Source organism: Tachypleus tridentatus, chromosome 7 (genome assembly GCF_004210375.1).
Source record: "Tachypleus tridentatus isolate NWPU-2018 chromosome 7, ASM421037v1, whole genome shotgun sequence".
NCBI classification, from domain to species: domain Eukaryota; kingdom Metazoa; phylum Arthropoda; class Merostomata; order Xiphosura; family Limulidae; genus Tachypleus; species Tachypleus tridentatus.
The window spans coordinates 125,836,658-125,861,822 of NC_134831.1; the positions used below are offsets into that span (position 1 = coordinate 125,836,658).

The 25,165-nt window shown below is 30.2% G+C and overlaps 1 protein-coding gene across 4 annotated transcripts in view; it reads right to left on the reverse strand.

The window, feature by feature from the left end:
- Nucleotides 1-531: 531 nt before the first annotated feature.
- Nucleotides 532-25,165, reverse strand: part of LOC143256533 (cAMP-dependent protein kinase type II regulatory subunit-like) — an 80,776-nt gene continuing 56,142 nt past the window's right edge. For 3 of the 4 annotated variants that reach the window (XM_076513884.1, XM_076513881.1, XM_076513883.1), the window contains exons 3-13: nucleotides 24,532-24,584; nucleotides 23,598-23,681; nucleotides 18,657-18,698; nucleotides 17,651-17,715; nucleotides 14,572-14,728; nucleotides 11,680-11,781; nucleotides 9,515-9,589; nucleotides 5,565-5,630; nucleotides 4,578-4,629; nucleotides 3,573-3,641; nucleotides 532-2,225 (exon numbers count right to left, since the gene is read on the reverse strand). In XM_076513884.1, coding sequence (XP_076369999.1) covers nucleotides 2,095-2,225; nucleotides 3,573-3,641; nucleotides 4,578-4,629; nucleotides 5,565-5,630; nucleotides 9,515-9,589; nucleotides 11,680-11,781; nucleotides 14,572-14,728; nucleotides 17,651-17,715; nucleotides 18,657-18,698; nucleotides 23,598-23,681; nucleotides 24,532-24,584 — 896 coding nt within the window. In that variant the 3' untranslated portion in view covers nucleotides 532-2,094. The remainder of the gene's footprint in view (nucleotides 2,226-3,572; nucleotides 3,642-4,577; nucleotides 4,630-5,564; nucleotides 5,631-9,514; nucleotides 9,590-11,679; nucleotides 11,782-14,571; nucleotides 14,729-17,650; nucleotides 17,716-18,656; nucleotides 18,699-23,597; nucleotides 23,682-24,531; nucleotides 24,585-25,165) is intronic. The other variant, XM_076513882.1, reaches the window with a different exon arrangement.

Genomic DNA, 25,165 nt, shown 5'->3' on the forward strand with positions numbered 1-25,165 from the left:
TCACTCAAAGCTACACACGGGCTATCTCCACTAGCTGTCCCTAATTTTGCAGTGAATGACTAGAGGGAAGGCGGCAGCTAGTCATCACCACACGCCTCCAATTCTTGGGCTACACATTTACCAACACATAGTGAGATTTCCCACCACATTATAACATCCTCATAGCTGGAATGGTGAGAATCTTTGGTGGGGCGGAGATTTGAGCCCACAACCTGCTGATTGCAAATTGAGTGTCCTAACTGCTTGGCTGTGCCAAGCCTATTTGTTATAGAAAACCCACCACATTATGACATTCTCATAGCTGGAATGGTGAGCATCTTTGGTGGGGAAAAGATTTGAACCTATAAGCTGCAGATTGCAAGTTGAGTGTCCTAAACACTTGGCCATGCCAAGCCTATTTGTTATAGAAAATGCAAAAGAATTAATAAAGTGTAAAACGTTAATCTAAACCATGTTATCTGTGGATAGTTAAACCGAAGTCTAGTTTTTACAGCTTCTGCCATAAAAGTAATAATATGATCATTGTTTCTCTTGGAACACAATACTTTTATTTCATACAATAAATCCATAAATTATCCATTTAAAGAGCAATTACATAAGAATGACTGGTCAATAATAAAGTCACAACTCCATTTACAGCGTGCTGTTTTCATTAGAAAACATTGGTACTAAAAACAAAGTACTAATTTTGTAAACTACCAAATAACTTTATCTGTGTCTAAAACGAACATAAACAAACTAAACGTTTCTGAGTGTAAGGAAAGCATATTTAATAACAACAAACTTGAGAGAAAAATGTCTCAGCTACACAAGAATACGACACTAGTTACTCAAGTAATAAATGTTTGACACACACAAATAAATTAGAATGATTAACGCTAAGAAATACTAAAGTAATTTTTTTTCAGAATACTCCTAACATGAAAACATTATATAAGCACTGTACAAAAATCAGCATAAACTAAAACTGTGGGAACATGACAAAGGAAACTGAGGAAAAATAATTACAGTTAATTAGGTTAATGCTAATATTCGTATGTGGATACATGCAAGGTGCAATTCAACATTACTATCACAACATTTAAAATGTATAGACCTTTACTGAACAACCAAGCAATAGACAATGGTACTTGCTGGTACATGGGCAACAAACCTGCATATCACATCACTTGTAATGTACATTTTGATATATTAGTTATAAAAACAACCAGATAATTACATGAACTGCAATGAAACATTAAGGAAACATAGAAATACATGTTACATATATATATTGAAACATATCCAAGGAATCCTACTGACAATTCTGAATAACATGGAAACTACAAGAATGGTTAAATTAACATTTATTTATTATTCATAAACCTTATCACTAACATGAAACTGACATAAGTATTGTACTTTGTGTTCCCTTACAAAATCAGAATTTGTCCAAGTACGACAATTCAGCTATATAAATTTCAGTATCTTGTGTACCCAACTAACTCATCACAAATGTGTTGAGTTAAATAATAATAATCATGAAAAAAAAATCCCATCACTATGCTCATCTAAACAAGGTGTACTCAGGTAAATAAAACATGAGAACTTTATAAAGTCATCCGTTGTTCATAGAGATTAGTGTTACTCAGCAATATGTAATATCACCGGGAAACTAATAAAATGAACAATTGTGCAAAAGGATTTACTGATTAATGTTACTCTAAATTTATTACATCTTAACACTGTATTATCCAACACTGCAACTTTTGTAAACTTTTTCCGAGTAATCATAAATTTTATTCTACCAAATATTAATATATTAAAACTTTCTTAGTTAGTAACAAATACTACCATAATATAATAGTTGTGTATAAGTAAATTATTTTGCAACAGTAATAAAAATGCCTGCTCTAAATGTATCAAGTGAGTAACTGCTACTGATAGGCTTGTCATTTCACATCAGGTTCTGTTAAGATACATTTACATTTGGTGTCTTTACAAACACATGGGAATCACTGTGTGAGTTTAAGCAAGCTGATATACAGCTTAGATGGTGACTAGGGTTGACTCTGGTTCTAGAAACACTGGAAGAACAATATTTATGGGAAATATTCATCGCAGGTCACTTATATTTGCTTTTGAACCAAAGATTTTGATAAGCTGTTCATCATATTCTTCTATGTTACGCTTCATAATGTTCATACAAGGACCCAACAATCGTTCAAAAGCAAGTACGTCCAAAACTGAAAATAAACAAGTTATAATTGAAACCATTGCAACAAAAGCTTAAAGAAATAGAGTGCTGAACTTCCTATTTTAGTTATCTATTACTTAAAATAATTTCAAATTTTAAAATCTTTTAAAACATTAAGACATAAACATCCAAATTCTGGTCCATTTTCTTACACTTGTTCTTTCAGATTACACTCCTTATTGTCTTCTTTTAAAATCTCACTGTTATTTGACTTGTGCTCTTTCACTATTAAGTGGAAGCTTAAAACTTTGGTGGTCAAAACTCTAAAACTTATCACAGAAGTATGTTTCAGCAAAACTAAAATTAATAAACTTGCGAGTTATTATTAACTCCTTAAAACTGATCAGACACTCCCGGTATCTGGCCAAAAGTCCCAATTTACCCATCAGATAGTGACAACTTCCAATAACATTCAATTCTCTTTGGCTGGAAAATTATCCAAACCATGTTATCCATAATATCAAAAAAACTTTATAAAGTATAGTGATCATTATTAGGAAATCATGAAAATAGTTCTGACAGAACATGCAAAAACTTATAGGTTTAAAGAGTTGATAATTATACTGAGAGGCATTAAAAATGCAACATACATACAGTTAAACAATTTTAATATGTGAGGTTCAACATAAGTTTTGTATGAAACAACTCATTTTATTACTTGTGTTTTTAAAGCCACCCAGTATATAAAGATGAATATGGATAAGGTATGAATTGTTTTTCAACAGAAATGTTCAAGTACTGAATTGGCTTAAATGTTGTTTTATTATTATTTTATAAAGTTTCACAAAATTAAATAACCACTCAATTATAAAAGAAACAATTCAACTGCAAACCTTGCATAATTACACACACACACACACACACATATTATACATATAAAGTAGTTTAGCAAAATTAATATGTATGCCAATAAAGTTAGTAGTAGTTTATTAATTATAGGTAATTAAAACTTGTAATAAAGCTTTTAGTAGAACAAATAAATGTGTATTTTTGGCTTGACAAATTACAGTAATTGAATTTATATTTTTACAAAATATTCTTACATGTTTTTTAATTACCCAATTAAATATATACACTAGTTTCTCAAATTTTTGAACTATCATGTCCATAACTTGTGTTTATGGGAACTTTCAGATGCAGGATTTCTTTCAAAATGACAGTTGTTAGTATAGCAGATATTAAATTTAAGAAACCATTTTTCTCTAATATCAGTTTCTAAAGCTGGCTATGTTACAACACCTAAAATCTTACTTGAATTATTTTCTCACGTATCACCCGAAAGACAAGTTTAATTATGTTTATTGCAAAACTGGTAAACACAGTATCTGTAACTTACATGCTAATTTCACAGTTCCAACTGCATAAGCAGAAGCTGCCCGAGGCTTGTGTGTAACAAGAGCCAATTCTGTAAGTACAAATTATTTTGTTAATTAAAATCAAAAGAAGGGGGCAAAAGAAATTAATTATAGATTGCTAATCTAGTTAATAAGTGTAATTACAATAAGATTCTGTCAACTTGTAGCCTTCAAGACAAAAAACACTCAACCCTAGTATATAATTTTTGACAAATTGAATTAGAAAATAAATCTTACATTTTACTTATATTATAATTTTTTCAGAAACACACAAGAAGCAAAATTATTTATTTAATGGTTGTCAATGAAGGAAATAATATACTTTTTTTTTAACAGCAAAGTTAGAAGTATTAATGAATGAAATCTTTAACTTATTTACAAAAGGATTTTAGAAAACTAATACAATTAAAAAATGTTTCAGTGAAATACTTTTCTAAATTCTATAAAGTTATTAGAATTCCATTCCACACAGACATTTCTGGAAAGGAAAGGTTTGGTGTTTTTTTTAATTTCACAAGGACCCAAACCCAAGCAGTTGTTGGTCATACTTGTTTTAAGCTGCCAATGAGAATCTATTTTAGTAAACTTTGGGAGTGACATACGTGGATCAGTGAAAAATCCGTACGTGTAAAACCATAATTTTTTTGTTTGTTTGTTGGGTTTTTCAATTTTGTACAAAGCTACACAAAGGTTATCTGTGCTAGCAATCCCTAATTTAGCAATGTAAGACTGGAGGAAAAGCAGCTAGTCATTACCAGCCACCATCAACTCTTAGGCTACTTTTTATTTTACCAACAAATAGTGGGATTGACCATCACATAAAAATGCCCCCACAGCTGAAAGGGCGAGCATGTTTGATATGGTAGGAATTCAAACCCGTGGCCCTCAAATTACGAGTCAAGTGGCTTAACCACTTGGCCATATCAGGCCAGAAAGAAAAGGAGGTGAGCAACTTGAATCAAAGTAAACATTTTTCTTGGTCTTACCACCAAAATATTGGCCTTTACTCAACTTCAATAGTTCCTTTTCTTCTCCAGACTGAAAAACAGAAAATATAAAATTTGGGAGCTACAGTATATTTTGTCAATGTTTAATGTCATCAACAGGAAATGGTAGGTAAAAATAGTTTCCTACTATATTAGCAGGTAATGAGTTATGATAAAAAAAAAAAAACCTTTATTTTTACTATATTCAAGTTACAATGCACATTTTTCTTAGAGGAAAGCCACATTGGGCTATCTGCTGAGTCCACTGAGGGGAATCTAACCTCTGATTTTAGCATTGTAAATCTGTATACTTACTGCTGCCAGTGGGTGACACAATACATAATAAAAAAAAAGTTACCTAATAAAAATAATTCAAATAGTGATTACATTTGAGCATGCATGAACACATACATCACATTAAAACAAACATGCACATGTACAAGAAAAAGATACACACATCATACTAAAAAAAAATAAAGAAATTACTAAATACACATAAATGATGTGTGTATCTTTTTCTCGTACATATGTACGTTTTTCTAGTGTGACGTATGTGTTCATGCATGCTCAAATATCATACTCGATATATCATACACATCATACTAGAAAAAAAATAAAGAAATTACTAAATACACATAAATGATTCACTATGGAAATATTTCACTAAACAGCTTAGGTTTTTAGCTCTAATTCTCAATCCTAAAAGAAATAGATTAATATCTAACGAGTCTGTATATCAGACAGATGTGATAAATTCAAAATAAGCTAGTCAATCTGCCAGATTAAACCACTAGGGCTCTTGATGTGAGTTATGTCATAAAAAACAACTGCAATGGATAGGATGACATTTGAGTATAATGAATGAACACTTACAACTACAAGTGCACCATCTTTGACTTGGTCATGCAAATACAAATTAAATTCAAGTCTACAGTAACTTTAAAATGAAAGTTACATAACACAGTGTATATATAAATTAGTTCTTACCTCATTTGTCATCACAATTCGAACAATACCATTCTCAACAAAATACATTCCATCACCTTCTTCACCCTATGTATAATATACAAGTCCATAATGTATGTCAAAATTTCGGAAAACTAGACGACCTTCAAACGTATGTAAATTAAAAAGTATTGTTAAAGTAATGATTACAGATGTGAAGATACTACATTTTTGTAGCATTATGATTTAGTGCAAAATATTCAAGTTTTTTTTACATTTTATTATAAGTTATTTAATTCCTAAGGGAAGTTAGTAACTTGAGTTTCAACTCAACAACCTATATTGTAATAAATCTCAATAATTTAGTTTCAAAATGAATTATGGTCCAAATAATATATGGTATTACTGAACTCACATTCTACATTTTCAGATACGATAATCACAAAAGAAGACTAGTTCTAAGAACAGATATGTTTGCATGCTTTGGATATTTGCATAAATCTACATTATGGTCATTCCTAATTTGGAACTGAAAGATTAAAGGGATGGCAGCTAGCCAACAACTTCCACTACCAACCATTTAACTACTCTATCTAAATAATGCACCTGTAACTACAGTATGAAAAACAGTTAAATTACACTTAATTGAGAATCATGAACTCTCGTAACTTACGTTAACTAGTAGGTAATTCTTGCTACATTAAGAACAGGAGATAGATCAGTGTTAAAGACCCTATGAGGATGTGTTAAAGTTTGAAATTAAACTGTTAATTTTGTATGTGGAATCATAAAAGTCTTTGAACATTAGCTCTTGGAGAACTATTGGTTTTTGCTATGTCAGTTGTCCGAAAATTCAAACCAGAATTCTAGACTCAGATGTACTATATACATACAGAATGAAGTACCAGCAATATAATTGTTTTTATATAACAAGCTTATAGTGAACAAGTTTTATTATAAGAATACTTTCAAGCACAACATTAAAAAAAAAAGGGGGATATCATTTGTTTTATGTGCAATGATTTTATTACATCTGTGACAAGGAAGTAGGGGCATAATACACTGATCTAGCATGTTGCCAAATAAGCCAATCACAACACAGTTTTCTATCACATGATGAAAGTGAAAATTTTAAATATGGATTGAACTGATGCATTATAATAAAAGAAAAGGTCACAATGTATTAACTCTACGCATTGTCAAGGTCAATTACAGGTTAAACTGGATTAATATATCATGTCATATTGAAATAAGATGAGATTAGAAGTTGCTAGTCTATTAAAAACAAAAAAAAATGCTTGAGTGAACATGGATGACTTCCAATCAGAATAGAGATTTTGCAAGTTTTATTGTTAATGTGTCATTAGCTGTTTAGCACATTAGCTAGGTTATTGAATACAGTATTGAAACTATGTTGAACACAGGAAAATAATTTATTACCACATGAGAGAAGATGAAAGCAGACTTAAATGTAAAAATAAGAAGAAATGAAAACTTTAGTTCAGATGTTTGTGTTTTTAACACATGAATAATATCAGTATTTCTTCTTTTATCTACTGCAAAATTTTATATACCTAACACTTCTTTCAATAGCATATATTTTATGTTTTTATTACATAACAATGTATGTTTCATTTTCATATTTTTTAAACAATGACAACAAAATTAACTGTATGTGGTTTCTGAGTTGCTGGAGTCTTTTAATGTAAAATATGTGCACTAGTCCTGTGTGGGAAAAAACAATAAAGAAATATCTGGAGCTGTAAGAACATAAATAGATGAAGACTGAAAAAATTAGTTATTGTAAACATGTGCAGATAGTATGTATTCCAAAAGAAATACAAATTAACCTGAATATTACCTAAGAAGGTCAAAACATTGTTCCCCTTGTCAATAAAAGTGTTAATATCAATACTAGCCATTCTGATATATACACAAACACACACACACACACACACTGATGGCAAAAATCCTAAGGCCAATGAACATAGACAAAATATGCATTCTATGTTGTTAGACTCAACCACTTATTTGAGTAGAGCTTCAAAAGATGACAATAAGAAAAGGGAAAAATAAAAATAAAAAACTTTTTTAGCATTTAATAGGGAAAATGTGAACACTGAAATTAGTCTAAATACGAGCTGGTCAAAAGCTACTGAAATGAAACATTAATCAATAAACACGTAACAAAATTTAGTCAATTGTGTTCAAGCATTAGCATTGTCAACATCTCCCACTGACATCTCCTGTGTTACATTGGATAAAAACATGGGAAAGGATAAAAATTTGACAGAGTTTGAAAGTGGTAGAATTGTCGAGCTGCAAAAGCAAGGTCTCTCTCAATGTACCATCGCTGGCGAGATTGGACGTAGTAAAACTGCTGTTGCAAATTTCTTAAAAGACCCTGAGAGATACGAAACAAGAATTTCAAGTGATCGACCCAATAAAATTTTGCCGGCGTTGAGCAGGAGGATTCGATGGGTTTTCCGGCAAGACACCAGCCGATCATCTAGCCAGGTTAAGGCCCTTATGGATGCAAAATGCAGCTCAAGAACAATAAGGTGACATCTACGAGAGAAAGGCTTTAAAAATCGTAAACATCTTCAAAGGCCACACACCTCCTTCCACATCATGAAACAGCTCAGTTAAACTTTGCTGAGAAGCACCAAACATGGAACGTAGAAAAGTGAAAGAAGGTTTTGTTCTCTGATGAGAAAAAAAATTAACCTGGATGGTCCAGATGGCTTCCAACGTTACTGGCATGATAAGGATATCCCACCAGAGACATTTTCTACACGACACAGTGGAGGAAGTTCCATCATGATCTGGGGTGCTTTCTCCTTACATGGAACAACAAAGCTTCTGGTTATACAGGGGCATCAAACAGCAGCTGGCTACATTGGCATGTTGGAGAGAGCATTCTTATTGACTGAGGGCCCTCACTTGTGTGGAAATGACTAGATCTTTCAGCAGGACAACTCTGCAATCCACAATGCCCGCAGGACAAAGGACTTTTTCATAGCAAATAACATGATTCTTTTGGACTATCCAGAGTGTTTCCCCGAACTGAACCCCATTGAAAATGTTTGGGGATAGATGGCAAGGGAAGTCAATAGAAATGGATGTCAATTCCAAACAGTGCATAATCTTTGTGAAGCCATCTTCACCACTTGAAATAACATTCCAGCCAGCCTTCTGCAAATGCTTATATCAACCATGCCAAAGCAAATGTTTGAAGTTATTCTCAATGACGGCCGTGCAACTCACTACCGAGACCTCTTGTTGGGCACTTCCTACCCTATTTAGGACTTCTTTTTGGTATGGTCTTAAACTTTTGACCAGCTAGTATTTAGGCTAATCTCATGGTGTTCACATTTTCCCTATTAAATGCTAAAAAGTTTTTTATTTTTATTTTACCTTTTCTTATTTTCATCTTTCAAACTCTACTCAAATAAGTGGTTGAGTCTAACAATGCAAAATGCATATTTTATCTTTATGTTCATTGGCCTTAGGATTTTAGCCAGCAGTGTATATTAAATGGTTGATACTTTATGAGCATTATGTTGCAATGATGTAATTGATAACCTGTTAAGGTCTAAAAGAAAGTATTCTCCACGAGTTTAACATTAGTTTTGTCATGACAAACTAGATTTCACCATTAATATCTGAATTAAGTTATTTCACATGAAATTGACATCGAAATATTGATCAATATTTCTTTAAAGATTATCATATTATACCTCTCAAATAGTTCCAGACCTGGAGAAAAAAACTGATAATTTACTCAGATTTATATACACTTGTTACTTTACCCAGATCTGGATAGATCTATAGATTTTATCAACTCTGAGAAGACAGTTAACCCTTCTGATCAACTCTGAGAAGACAGTTAACCCTTCTGAAATGGACCTATACATCACACTTTTACATAGTATTTCTGTAGACTGAACCCTGAAAATAAAATTAAAAAAATATTTGGAGAAAATACTAACCTGTTTAATTATTATATCCCCATCGTTATAGCTTTTGGGCATCAAGGCATCACACAAATTCATTATTTCAAATGACTGAAAGTTTTACAATAAAATAAGATTCAATTAATCTTGTACATTTACATTTCTGAAATACAAGTAACTACACATATACATAAACGTACAGGTTTCTTATGTGTTCCTACTTCTACAAGAACCAAAAATTTACATCCAAATGATTTTCTATACCATCCAGAATCTGGGCTCACTTAATTTGGCACACACAGACTACATCATTCTGGGCCTCATTATTTTCTTTACATGGATCAGATATTTTATCTTCTATGGGATGAATGATCAATATTTGTGTAATAAAAACATTTTAGAGGCTGGCTTTATTGCAGTCATGATTGTGTATTTAATCTGTAACAGAAAACAATCTATTTGTGTGTTAAATGAGTACAGCAGCAGCCAGAGTATCATCTCTTCTCTCTGCAATTGTAATTTTCTTTCTTTTTTTTATGTCATAAACCAGTTCAACAAAACTGAATAAAATACAAACAAAACAAAGAAACTTAAAATACAAATATAAGTTATAATAATGTTTTGGGAAAACCAGGGACCTTTTGGTCCATCTCAGCTGTCCCATACTTTATGTCAAACAAAAAGTTTTAAATAAAGTAAAAAAACAAAAAACAAAATCCACTTTAGAGCCAGCTCTTATCATTCATATATCTACCAAACTTTCATTTAAACTATCTCAAATTTACTGCCTCCAATCCTTTCTGTTGACCAACCACCTGTTTGAAATATAACACTGTCTTAGCTGAAGACACATCTTACCTTCCCTAAATCTATATTTGTGTTCCCTAGTTCTATAATTACATAATTAAGTATGAAGAATCAACATTATCAATTACTGATGCTGAGAAACCCATTATGTATCTCAGAATGGCTGTTACACGCATTAACACTTATTAATAAAGCAGAGAACAATGTTGAAATGTCATTCTTTGCTTTATTAATAAAAGTGTTAATATCCATACCAACCATTCTGAGACACAACACTATCATTTATTTTTACAAGCTTAGACACTTCAGTTAAGTCCCCTCGAACTCCATGAAACTACTAGCCCACAATAAAATGTACATGACTTCATAAAATTATCATATTTGAAATTACAGTTAATCAGTTGGTTGTTTTTCATAAATATATACGTTTATTTGGCCACCAACAATAACACTAAATGAACTAATGTATGCTATGTTCAGTTTTCACTCTTTCATTTTATTATGTAACTTGGATCAATAAAACTTAACTTGCTCGATGCTATATGTATACCAAAACACAAGAAATTAACAAAAGTACAACACTAAATTACTTCTGAGAGAAAATGTAAAGGCATCAAAACATCTTAATTTTAATAATGGCACAAGTATAGAAAGATTTGAATTCACATGTCCTGATGAAAATTCAAAAGCTTATACAATGTATAGAGAAAATTACAAATATTAAGTGGTGCAATTTGTACTAAAGACATAATACTACTGTTAGAAATACTGTATAACACTAAAGAAACATTCTTCAGAATTTTAAATGTTGTTTTAAATATCATAATTATGACTAAGTTACTTGATGTACAATGTTCATCATAAACTTGGGAATACACTGAAAAAAAACAACTTGTTTTAGAAAGACATTGACTATTTAAAAACATATACTGTACTACGAATTCACAAACTGGAACATAACTGGTGAAACTGAAATCATACATACACTATATATTACAAACAATGAGACATTCACTGATTGTTACAATGCATGTGTATTTAAAATGTACAGTAGCCAATTTGAGTCCACCTGCTGAAATGAAAGAAGCTCATGGAATGGTTTTTGGTTGCGTCATCGGTGGTGACCATGGTGTGTGTTTTAAAAAAATGTTTATAAACAAAAACACAATAGACACACGTTGGACTTCAGTACAATATTATGAAATACTTAAAAATTACAGAATAATTTTAGCCTCATAAACAATATTGTAGTTATTTCCCTGCAATTTATATTTATGTATTTAATTTTATGAGTAAAATGGAAATATTTTTATTAATATACACATGATAGTGGCAAAAAACATACTTCAGATAATATCCTTCTAAATCTAAAATGTTTAAATAATCAAGCTTACATTTAGGGACTGTAACATAGGAACTCCTTCCAAAAGTGTCTCATACTCTTTCCTCTTTTTGAAAGCACCTTTAAGTACAATTTTCCTAAAGACTTGTCGACTCTGCAGCAAAAAAGTTGAAGTAATAAATTAATTTTAACTAACTGAAGTGCATATTCATATAACTAGTCCCTCCCTACAACTGACATTTTATTTTACATAAAAATGTTCAACCATAACCACACACATAATTAAACTTTATACACATTAATATCATGAATATTTTTGCCTTTCTTTTCATTTCAAATTTTCAGATTTTGAAACATTATACATTACTCAACATGGTTTTTTGGAGAATAACCTTTATAATTTTGTGACACAAAATGGTAAATACAAAACATTAAAAATTAATCTGTGTGAAAATAAGTGAGTAATGGAATATAAGTTACTATTCTTAAACAAATAATTTCCTGTTGTTTGTGAAAGCAGATTAACACAAGTTCTAGCCAAGCAACCAAACACAGATCACACTACTACAAGCAGCGAGATGACAAAGTCCCATAAAATAATAAATATGTATTAACAGTATGTACATTCCATTCAATAGTGAGCAATTATGTACATGTCAGCAGCCTTCACACACAGTAATGCAGGCTCAAAATACCACTGTAAAAGAATCTTACTGAACTTCAAAGATGGTTAAGCTACTAGATGTAGAAATGGTAGTACAGAATTTCAACACCTCCATCCCATCAGATTTTATTCAAATTCATCAAGGTTAATGTGTTGTGGAAATGAGAAACCATAGGGGATCTGATGTGAAATATTGTCCCAATTCCACAAAATTAATTACTTATCAATACTTGTGATTTATGCAAGAATTACACTTGGCTTTAAATCTGAAGGCCATGGCTTCAGGACTAAAGGTCAATACATCTTGAGAAAATGAAGCTATACACTGCTGGTTCCTATACAAAAATACAGCAATGAGTTCCACTATTTACTGTTTTTCTTTGGATCCTTGTAGTTGGATTTAACTGGAGAACAATATATGTGAATATGTTGTCCCTCTCTGGATGGTTGTATTTGAATTTAACTGGAGAACACTGGATATGAATGTATTATTTATCTTATCAGTAACTCAGGTAGTATAGTGATATTTAAGGAAGCTATGAGTGCCTTTCTTGATGACAAGAAACCCACTTGAATTAAATATGTACCTCCGTATGTTTGGTATGTGTATTAACACTTTTACTGATAAGGAGAACAAAGTTTTGACCTTCCCAAGTCATCTTCTTAATCTGATGATGACCTAAGAAAGCTGAAACATTGTTCTCTCCTTTATCTATTTTAACTACAAGTTACTTCAAGTACATTAATGGAACTCAATATGATAATACTTCTTTATGCCATAGCTCATGCTATGTTCAACAATGGTTTGAGAGAAACCATGATGAGAGTGTATGTTAACCAGTACAGAACTCCAAGATGAATTCAGGTAAATCCCTCTAAGAATGTCTGGAGTGCTGTCAACATGGATTACTACTAAATTCAGAGTTTCTTTTATAAAGAAATGATAATCTAATCCACTTTATGAACATCAGACAGAAAAGTCCTATGGAGAAGTAGTCAGAAAAATATGCTCCAAAACCTCAATAACTACTTTGTTTACAACAGTGTGATGTTTAAAACATATAAACTATTTATAACATGGTTTTGTTTTATTCAATTCATCAAGATTTTTTGTATTCTTATTTCAGCTTTAATGACAAATATTTTATAATATATCCAAAATTTAATCAAATTTTCTATCAAACATCACAGGAATAGGATTTATTATACCTTCAGAAACAAGTTAACATTTTTTTGCATTAAATTTATTTTATAAATATTCTAATACTTTGTTTTATGGGAGAAATGTTTATTTCATAAAACTCAATTTTTATCAAATAGTTCTAAAATTATGATTATTACCTTGTACAGATGAAAGATGAGGAAACCTGGGTGTTTTATATCAAACATTAGAGTAGCAGTTGGTTATTTTTATCTCATAATTTACAGTTATTTGAAGTCTTATCTGCCTGGATGATAATATCATAAAAATAGCTATACATGTAATTAAAATATATTTATAAAATATTCTCAATGTTTCAGAGTGAGAAATATTTCTACAGTGTTTGATTATTTTTATACATGTAATTAACATATATTTATGAAATATTTTCAGCATTTTGGAGTGAAAAAAATTACCACAGTATTTAACTATATTTATATATGCAATTAAAGTATATTTATAAAAACATTTCCATTGTTTTAGAGTAGTAGACAGTAGTACTACAGTCTTACAATCCACATAATGTAAGAAAGGATTCCTGGGAGAAAACGGTGTGTGAACAGTATTAGTACACCTAAATACTTATTTTAAGTAAATATTGATTAAATAATATGAATATAAAAAATATTTATATAAACACAAATACACAATTCAAATATAAATACATGAGTTTTATCACAAAACGTTCATAATTTTGAATTTAGACAAACTTAATTGTTATATGTAAAAACGGCTCTTTTGAGTTGAGAAAATTTTATATGTAGAGGAGCGAACAACGTTTCGACCTTCTTCGGTCATCGTCAGACTCGCAGGTTTGTAACGATGGTCAAAGAAGGTCGAAACGCTGTTCGCTCCTCTACATAAAAAATTTTCTCAACTCAAAAGAGCTGTTTTTACATATATATTTTTCTCTACAAGTGGGTTTTCTCGACATCACTGAAACTTAATTGTTCATTAGTACTACAGTGAAAGCAACATTTTACAAATTGTTTCTTGTTATTTTTGGGTATGAACATTATACCTACTTTATTGAATTTATTTAGTGTTCAATTAATGATAGCTTGTGAAATATATCATACCATTGCCCAGAGAGATCCCTCAGATGCTGCTTTAATTGTAGCAGCACGGGGCTGATTGTACATCAGTGCAAGTTCACCAAAACTGCCAGAATTTTCATATTTACCCACAAACTTTTCATTTTCTTGATCCGTGTTGACATAGATGTTGTAAGTTCCACTAACAGAAAAGAAAGAAGGTTATCATGTACACATATACAACAAGAATACTGTCACATATACAAGACTGTTTAGTTTCAGAGTTATTATTTAGTTTATCTACAACAAGAATACTGTCACATATACAAGGCTGTTTAGTTTCAGTTATTATTTAGTTTATCTACAACAAGAATACTGTCACATATACAAGACTGTTTAGTTTCAGTTATTATTTAGTTTATCCACAACAAGAATACTGTCACATATACAAGACTGTTTAGTTTCAGAGTTATTATTTAGTTTATCCACAACAAGAATACTGTCACATATACAAGACTGTTTAGTTTCAGTTATTATTTAGTTTATCCACAACAAGAATACTGTCACATATACAAGACTGTTTAGTTTCAGTTATTATTTAGTTTATCCACAACAAGAATACTGTCACATATACAAGACTGTTTAGTTTCAGTTATTATTTAGTTTATCCACAACAAGAATGCTGTCACATATACAAGACTGTTTAGTTTCAGAGTTATTATTTAGTTTATCCACAACAAGAATGCTGTCACATATACAAGACTGTTTAGTTTCAGAGTTATTATTTAGTTTATCTACAACAAGAATACTGTCACATATACAAGACTGTTTAGTTTCAGAGTTATTATTTAGTTTATCCACAACAAGAATGCTGTCACATATACAAGACTGTTTAGTTTCAGAGTTATTATTTAGTTTATCCACAACAAGAATACTGTCACATATACAAGACTGTTTAGTTTCAGAGTTATTATTTAGTTTATCCACAACAAGAATGCTGTCACATATACAAGACTGTTTAGTTTCAGAGTTATTATTTAGTTTATCCACAACAAGAATGCTGTCACATATACAAGACTGTTTAGTTTCAGAGTTATTATTTAGTTTATCTACAACAAGAATACTGTCACATATACAAGACTGTTTAGTTTCAGAGTTATTATTTAGTTTATCCACAACAAGAATGCTGTCACATATACAAGACTGTTTAGTTTCAGAGTTATTATTTAGTTTATCCACAACAAGAATGCTGTCACATATACAAGACTGTTTAGTTTCAGAGTTATTATTTAGTTTATCCACAACAAGAATACTGTCACATATACAAGACTGTTTAGTTTCAGAGTTATTATTTAGTTTATCCACAACAAGAATACTGTCACATGTACAAGACTGTTTAGTTTCAGAGTTATTATTTAGTTTATCCACAACAAGAATACTGTCACATATACAAGACTGTTTAGTTTCAGAATTATTATTTAGTTTATCCACAACAAGAATACTGTCACATATACAAGACTGTTTAGTTTCAGAATTATTATTTAGTTTATCTACTGATACTATTTAATAAGTGTTGAAAGGTAACTATTTTAAGTGATAGCTGTAACAAGTTTTGTTACATAACTCTATATGATTAGTAGTTTGTTTATGCAGTTTAATTGTTCTACAAGGCTTTTGCAATATTGTTAATGTCACCTTACTTGACGCTTCTAAATTTTTCTTGTTATATGAATATTGTTGTCACTAGAGGGCTAGATATTTCTAGATTTTTTTGTCTTGTGTCATAAATGCATGCAGATACAGAGTGCAAGAGAAATAAAATTAAGTTAAAAAAAAAAAGTCAAGTTAGTGAAAATGAAGTTATATTGTCTGATTGTTAGTTTAGCTGTAAGGGGCAATATTTAAAGTAAGTTTCATAGTTTGACAGAGGTGAATGAGAATAAAATACCCTTTGACAAAACAAGCTAAAGTAACTGAATCCACCTGTGTGGACTTAGGCTAAAAAGAGAATTATTTAAAGTTCTGGATACAGCTGTGGTAATGCAAGTGAATTTATCAGAGATTGTAAAGTATGAAACAGAACAGAGAAAAATAATTCATGTCAGTTTGGTTTCAAAGTAATTGAAGCAGCCTGTGTGGACTTTCGACAAGAAAAGAATTATTTAGAGCTTTAGATACAACTGTGATATTTTAGTGTAAAAACATTTGCATATACATTTGATTTGCTTTGAATAACATTTTAAAACAAGTGAATTTTGTGCTGTCTGTTTATTGTTTGCACTTATCTCCAACAAGTTACAAACACCTACTATAAAGAATTTAGCCCCTACACAAAACCTAACAGATACTAATGAAAGTTACAGAAAGATACTGAAATGTTGATGTTCTATCTTTAATAAGTTACTAATTGATTTTTATCTTCACATTTTAAGACAAGATGCACGTGTGAACATATTTAAATGTTAATCAGAAATTATAACTTTTGTGGAAAAACACTATTTATAGTGTGTTATCCTATTTTAATACTGAATAACTGTACTAAAAAAAATGGAGTTTAAGCTCCTGCAAGCCTCCACAAGTTACAAGTTCTTAAAGTTATATATAGGCACACCCATACACACTACTTTAATACATTATAATTTTTCACACTTCAACAAAATGCAAGATAATGTTTAAGTCAGATTGCCAAGATTGTATGAAAATTATTGAATTGTTTGCATTACATTAGCAGATTCTTTGAATACATGTGATGATTGGTGACAAATGATAATAAATAAACATTAATGTAAGAAACAATATAAAAGTTCACTGGTTAACTTTAAAGTTTGTGTAAGTGTGTGTACATAATAATTATGTTAATATTATTAAAGTTTAAAATACTCATTTTCACCAAATCAACCACTGTATCATACTTACATACAAGTAAGTTATTAGTATACTTGTAACTTTTACATTTATGTAATGTACATAAATTTAATTATCCTTATATTTACACGTTAACAAAATTTAACAGTTAAGACTTGAGTGTGTTAGATACAAGCAGCTTAAGGGCTCTGATATAAGAGTGTGCTACATCTATGACATAACTTGAATGTGAATAGATATATTTAAGATTTAGGCTAACCTTTGTATAACATAGAAGTAATCTCCATCATCTCCTTGACGAATGATTACATCTCCAGTCTGAACCTGGAAATAAATCAGTGTGAACACTTCAAGCTCTAATAAATAAGTAAAAGAAAATTACAAGATAAGAATCCTATGAATAATAAAGCAGTAATTAACAAAACATAAATACATTTTCCTTTATAAGGTCCCATTTTTACAACTATTATCAATATTTTTTTCTTAAAGGTTACAATGCTAGTTTGTTAGACAATCAATAGAATACATCAAATTATAAGCAGCAATATATGAAAAAATGCTATAAGAAGGATAAAATGGCTTAATTTGTATAATGGAAATCCAACATTCTATAGGATAACATAATAAAGTAAATAATGTTAAAAAACTAGCAATAAATATCTCAATGAACAATATTAAAACAAATATTAAGGTTAACTTGCTGTACCCACTAATTAATTTTAAAATTACCAAATATAAATTGTAGTAAATACACACATTTTTTGGATTGAAGTTATTATTGGTTAATCAAACAAAAGTATTTGTTTTCAGAGAACATAAAACTGTTTTTTGTCTGAGCTACTTTAATGTATCACAACTATATGAAAACACAACATAAAATTATAAAAATCAAACATAACTGGTAAGTTTAATAAACTTATATCGGCAATGTATAGAAGTTGACAAGTAAAGTACTGACTCTTGTTTTTTGTTTACAAAAGACAGTTATGTAGTAATTCCACATATAGTTAAAGCTTGCTATCCTTAGGCACTATAGTCTTCACTTTTACTACTTTTTGGTCAAACCATATTACCTGGTCTTTAACCTACACTAAACCTTTCTGGATTAAAAGAGAAATTCAACATAATGATTTCATGATTTTCTTGCTATGCGTTTGTGTCAAATATATATATCAATGCAATGTTGTTGAGAAGGTATGTTATATGAAAAATGACAGCCGATAAAGTTTACAAAAACAAAAGAACAAAAACTGTTTTACACTTACCTTTCTTTCAAACATAGCATCTAGTACTTCTTGTACTTGTTCCTAACACAAAACAAATAACACAAACTCAGCAATTTATGGAAGTTACCTGGGTCATTCCATGCCAAATCACCCAGATTTTGGAAAATTTTCCAGGTGACCCCCTCAGAATGCCTTGAAAAAAAATTCACATGTGCTCATCTACCCATATAATGAAAAACTGCCAAAGATTAGATCAATATCTCTAATAGTTTCTGATTTACAGCCCTGTAAAATTTTGTTAATTTTTGTTATTTTTGGCAAATTCATTTTTGGGCAACTTTGGCTGCTTGAAGTTGCAAGAGTAATGGTGGTAGAAGGCTGAAATTTGCTACACTAACCGGATTAATCTCATAGAATTCAAAATTGGTCTCAAACTAAGTTTATCTCTCTTAGGATTTTCATAGCGAAGCTGTAAAATCACCTGAAAACCCAAAATCGTAAAAAACATTGGTTTATTTAATAAACCATAGCTCTAAGACTTAATATGATACAAAGCTCTTTTTTTCAAATTTCCTATAACATATCAGTTGATAAATCAACAATTGTTGTAATTAAAAGTTTATTAGATCTCCTGTAAAAATCTAGCTGCATGCAACTTTTTATGATTTAGCTAAAAATAGCCCTACTTCAGGCCACAGTTTGGTCATGTCACCAGTTATTCAGCCTTTTCAGATTTTTACCATATATTCTTACATCTCTGAATATGATCTACAATAAAATCAAGATGGTGTTCAACCTACTTTTGAGTTATAATATTTTGAAAGTATCCTCTGACTGTATGTTTTTACTTGAAAAAAAACTTCAATTCAGGTGTGTTACTGTGTGCAAATATATCCATACAATTTTGAAATAATGTATGAATCCCATTGAAATATTCTAATCAGCCTTTACCATATATTCTTACATCTCTGAACATGATCTTCAAAAAATCAAGGTTGTGAAAAATAATAAATTAACAGGCAGCCTAAATAAAATAATTGATTTATTTGAATTACATATTTGCAATATTTATTTAATTAATTATCATATACTGTATGACCAGTGACTTTTTGTCTTACATCATCCTGAAACATTAGAAATCTGTCCAAATACATTTGGTTACATTGCACAAGAATGGCGAGATTCTTTTAATAATTGAAAAAATTTTGATGATGACATAATCCTAATTTATTGGACAATAATGGATCAGTATAAAAGCCAGTGACATAATCTCAGGGGTTATCAGACCACAATGACCACTGAGATGGAGGGTATGCATGATTTACCTGAGTGCAGTATAGGAACTTATTTAGCTGATCCATGTCACTTAAAGAAGTATTGCCGTAAAACTGGACTAAAAAGACTGCATTCATTTTCCACTGAAGAAATAACACTTAACTTGGGGATCAGATGTTCAACAGAATAATATTGATTCAGTATGTTTTCTTCATGAAAAGATGTTCCTCACTTGCTATGAAAATGAGCAAAGATTTTGTGCTTACCCTAAGCTCATCCATGCAAAACAAATATCAAGTAAGTAAATAGTAATATTTCTATATATCTAGGGTGGAAATATCATTTGTTGAAGTCAGATTATTGAGTCCCAGTTTTATGAATTGAACATTTATTCTCTGTTATATTATCCGATTGTACATGCTAAAATTTTATTTAGGCTGCCTGTTAATTTATTATTTTTCAAAATAAAATAATTCTGAATATTTGCCTGCTGCAGGATCCATTCACCCAGTGGATCAGGACACTGCCAGAATGGCAGGAGTAAAACCATGACAAAAGCTGTGCATCAGCTGTCAAAAGAATTTGGCACAACATCCACCAGAGGATGAACCAGGTCCTTCCAAAATGGAAACAGCTGAATCTCACTCAGAGACATTTACACCTAAGGAAACTCTTCATTGCTCTTCATAGTGTCATTGCTCTTGAATGGATTGTATGGATATATTTGCACACAATAACACACCTAAACTGAATTTTTTTTAAATAAAAAACGTATGGTCAGGGGATACATTAAAATATTATAACTCAGAAAGTAGGTTGAACACCATCTTAATTTTTTTTTGTAGATCATATTCAGAGATGTAAGAATATATAGTAAAAATCTGAAAAGGCTGAATAACTGGTGACATTGTCAAACTGTAGCCTGAAGTAGGGCTATTTTTAGCTACGTCATAAAAAGTTGCATGCAGCTAGTTTTTTTTACAGGAGATTTAATAGACTTTTCATTACAACAATTGCTGATTTATCAACTGATATGTTATATAAAATTTGAAAACAAAATTCAGCTTTGTATCATATTAAGTCTTAGAGCTATGACTTATTAAATAAATCAATGGTTTTTACGATTTTGGATTTTCAGGTAATTTTACAGCCTCACTATGAAAATCCTAAGAGAGATAAACTTGGTTTGAGACCATTTTTGAATTCTGCGAGATTAATTCAGTCAGTGTAGTAAATTTCAGCCTTCTACCACCATTACTCTTGCAGCTTTAAGCAGCCAAAGTTGCCTAAAAATAAATTCACCACAAATAACAAAAATTAACTAAATGTTACAGGGTTGTAAATCAGAAACTATTAGAGATATTGATCTAATCTTTGGCAATTTTTCATTATATGGGTATATGAGCACATGTGAATTTTTTCAAGACATTCTGTAGAATCACCTGCAGCCCCCTGGATGATTTGACATGGAATGACCCACCTTTAGAAAATTCAATTCATGTTATTGAAATTTTTTCTTGTTTCAAAAAGTAGTGATTTTATGCACAAATATTTGCTTTATTCTTAAAAATAAATTTTTGAAAAATCACTTTTCATCTACACACACACACACACACACACACACACAAAGAACAGATGTGTCATATGAATAATCTGTTGAACTAGATGGAGAGTTCTTGAAATACCCTTGAAAAGATTAGGTATTAATAAAACTGTTCAATATAAAGTACATCCTGGTTGTCATTTTTCAGGGTACACTTAAATTTAACGATACAATGTATTTACTTCTCAAGAAAAGTGACTAAAAAAAAGAAATCTTCATTTTAATTGTTTTTTCATCTGTGTAAATACTCTCAGGAAAGTAAATAAAAAACAAGCAATTATGCTATTGAAATATATAAAATTAAATATTATTAAACTAAAACAATTATCTCATAAGTGTTGCCACAGGCAAGACTGTCATCAAATCTCTGCATGAAGGAAGTTTATTAACTAAAAGGAGCTGTGAAGTAATAATTGATCAATACTGTAGTTGTATCAATCATTACTGATCTTATGTCGAATGTAAGACACTGGGAATTCTAAAGAAACGTGTCACAGAATTCAACCTATCAGCTGAATATTATGTGTTTTGGATATTCACTCAAAGCTACACAAGAACTATTTGCATCAGTTATCCTTTATTTCTGAACTGATATGAACTGAAGAAAGCCAGCTGGTCAATAGCACCTATTACCAACTCTTGGGTTATTATAATCAAATAATTAGACTTGACTGTTACTCCTATAATTCCCCTATAGATCCAAAATGCAGTAGTTGATTTTGTAGCAATGGAAAGCAATCAATGAACCCTGGAATTCACAGCTTAGTACTCAAGCCACACAGTCACACCTGGTCCAACAGCCAAATAACAATTTTAACATAATAAAACACAATTTTTCAAAACAGATTCAGTAATTTGTATCATACTAAAATATAATTGCAATAAAAATGTATATATGTACCCTTGATAGATAATGCACACACTGGTTATAGAATTGTTGCCACGTGATGTTAATTAAGAAAATCACAAGAGACAGAAAACAAGTCATAATTTAAAAGCAGCATTATATATAATTGATTTGATGTAAGAGACTAAATTAGTGACAAGTTAGAAATATTCTATTTGAGTTATTAAGCTTAGCTTATGTTATTATTGAGGTTGAGTGTTCCATTTAATGCTGTTATTTAAAGGTTTGTCTTGGTATTATCACCAATATCCAAGGAGAGTTTAAAATATGGTGATTTGAATTATCAAAATGTGTGCCTTACTGGTATCAGATTAGTCCTTTAGCTTAGCTAGTAGCACACTTGGTTATCATGCCAGAAGTTTTGGGTTTAAAAAGTGCAAATAATAGATTACCATAAAAATGCTTGTTACTCAAATATATTCTGGTTTAGGAACTATATAGCAAGACAAACTGAGCCCTATAAGCTACATGTAAATGTATAATTGTCTAGATATGTTGATAAAATATAAAACATAGTTTGGAAATATATTTCATTATTCTCAAAAACAAAGTTTAGCCTTTATAACTAAAAATATAAAACTAGATGATAAACCACCGGCTATAAAGATAGAACAACCATGTCTTAGACACATAAATGTGTAATGTTGAAATCCATGTGCGATACTTGTTTTAAAAATAGTTATTTATAAAACTAAAGTTTACATAGTTACAACTGAACTGGATATTAACACGACTATACATGAAGTTTTTGGGATATCCCATATAACAGTAACTGAAAAAAACAAAACAACAGATAATGAAATTACACAATACTTCAAAAAACAAAGTCACAACATTGAAATACCTGCATGATAAACAAAAGATATCATATTTAAACAACTGTTTCATTACAATAAACACCATGAGAAGTAAGAAGAGACATTACATGTTAAGTTTCAAAGTGAAACATATATGAAAATGCAAGTTTATACAATTTATAGTTCTCCAACAGACTCCACACTAAGAATACCTTTTTTTAAAATAAAATTCTAAAATACATGGTAATTGGACTTAAAAAATAAACTCAGCAGCCATCTAAACTAATGGGCATGTTTAACAAATAATAAATTATACTTGCAGCATTCTACAACTTATAATCAATTATCATACTCTGAATTATCCATATTAAGTCTTTAAAGAAAACTTTTCTAAGTACCTGTTCTAGTGATCGGAACAAAAGAATATTCTTAACTGCTTCAGCCAGCTGCTTTCTTTGTTCATCTGACTTGGGATAGACAACCTGAAAAAGTAAATATAAAATTAATTTAATACAGCTAAACCTATCAACTGACACATTTAAGTAGCATGTGCCCAGAGAGAATTGAAGCTGTTCAAGTGGTATCAACACATTTCTCATTTGACTAGAACATCTGTATAAAAAAGTTATTAACTGTGTAAAAAAACATAAGAAGGAATTGTGTTAAGATGACTGAATAATTCATCATGCTTCCGTTCACAACATAAGTGCATATTAAGTCAACAGCTCTCAAAGTAATATTATTAATATGTGACAGTGTTTGAACAATGTTGTCTTTGACTGATATCAAAGAACAGATATGTACTTGACAACCATGAGAAGTCTGTAGCTGTTTCAATACACTAAGGTATACAGTGAAATATGCATTACATATTGTTTAATGTTCTCTCAGAGGGAAAAATTGAACCAAATAAGCTGAAAGGTCAGAGTGGCATTTACCTAGTAAATCATGTGTCACATTCTTACCAGTTGTTACTGTTGTATGAAAGGATGAAAAATGAACTAACACTCTGAACAACAAGAAGCTAAAAAAAAAAAAAAAAAACCCATACAAGTATTCATAACATGAAAAACAATTTTTACAGCTCAATGGATATAAGTAACTAACAGATAGAAGCCAGTTTTTCTTACATACATGAAAAACTAATTCATTATGATTGCAAGTTAGGGTATAAAACTTTTAAATAACTCTTGTTTATTGAGTTAGGACTTAATTAAAACATCTTTCCAAAACTTATCATGCTGCTATGTTTAAAAAGCCACAACAATGTTCAAGTAGTTTGTTTGACATCATCCATTAAGTACCTGTCACAAATATATTTAATTATCTTACCTTATCATTGTCATCATCATCATCTTCTTCTGGGTCATAATGTTCGGCAAAAACTGAACAGGTATAAGTTAATATGGTAAGTTTGTTTTTCTATGGTTCAACGTATATTGATCATTCACTATTATTATTGTGTATACAGTAAAAACTGGTTTCTTATTATTTGTTTATTATAAAAAAATACTTAAATTTTAACTTAAGAGAAATTCATCTTGTCCCAACTATAAGTAATGTACAGAAACTTAAAACCTTCATGGAGTATTATTTCAAATATTAATGCATCAACATTACCTGTTATTAATAAAAAAATAATAATTTTAATAACAAAAGTCATAATAGAAAAACTTGAACTATATGTATAGATATTTATGTCTTAATTAAAATTGTTTAAGTGTATAACAAAAACTTCAAATGGTCATAAAATATTTAAATCTTTCAGTAATGAAATGGAAACCATTTTAAGCCAAGTACTTAAAGTATGAAAAAAAAGCTTTTAATTTATTTTTATATTTTAATAAATTTAAAACATCTGCTAAGATATTTTCTCATTATTTTACAAATAATACTTGAATTTAATTAAAAAAATACTTTGCATTAGAAATCCCATTCTCTTGAATGTTTTCAGTAACTTTAAATA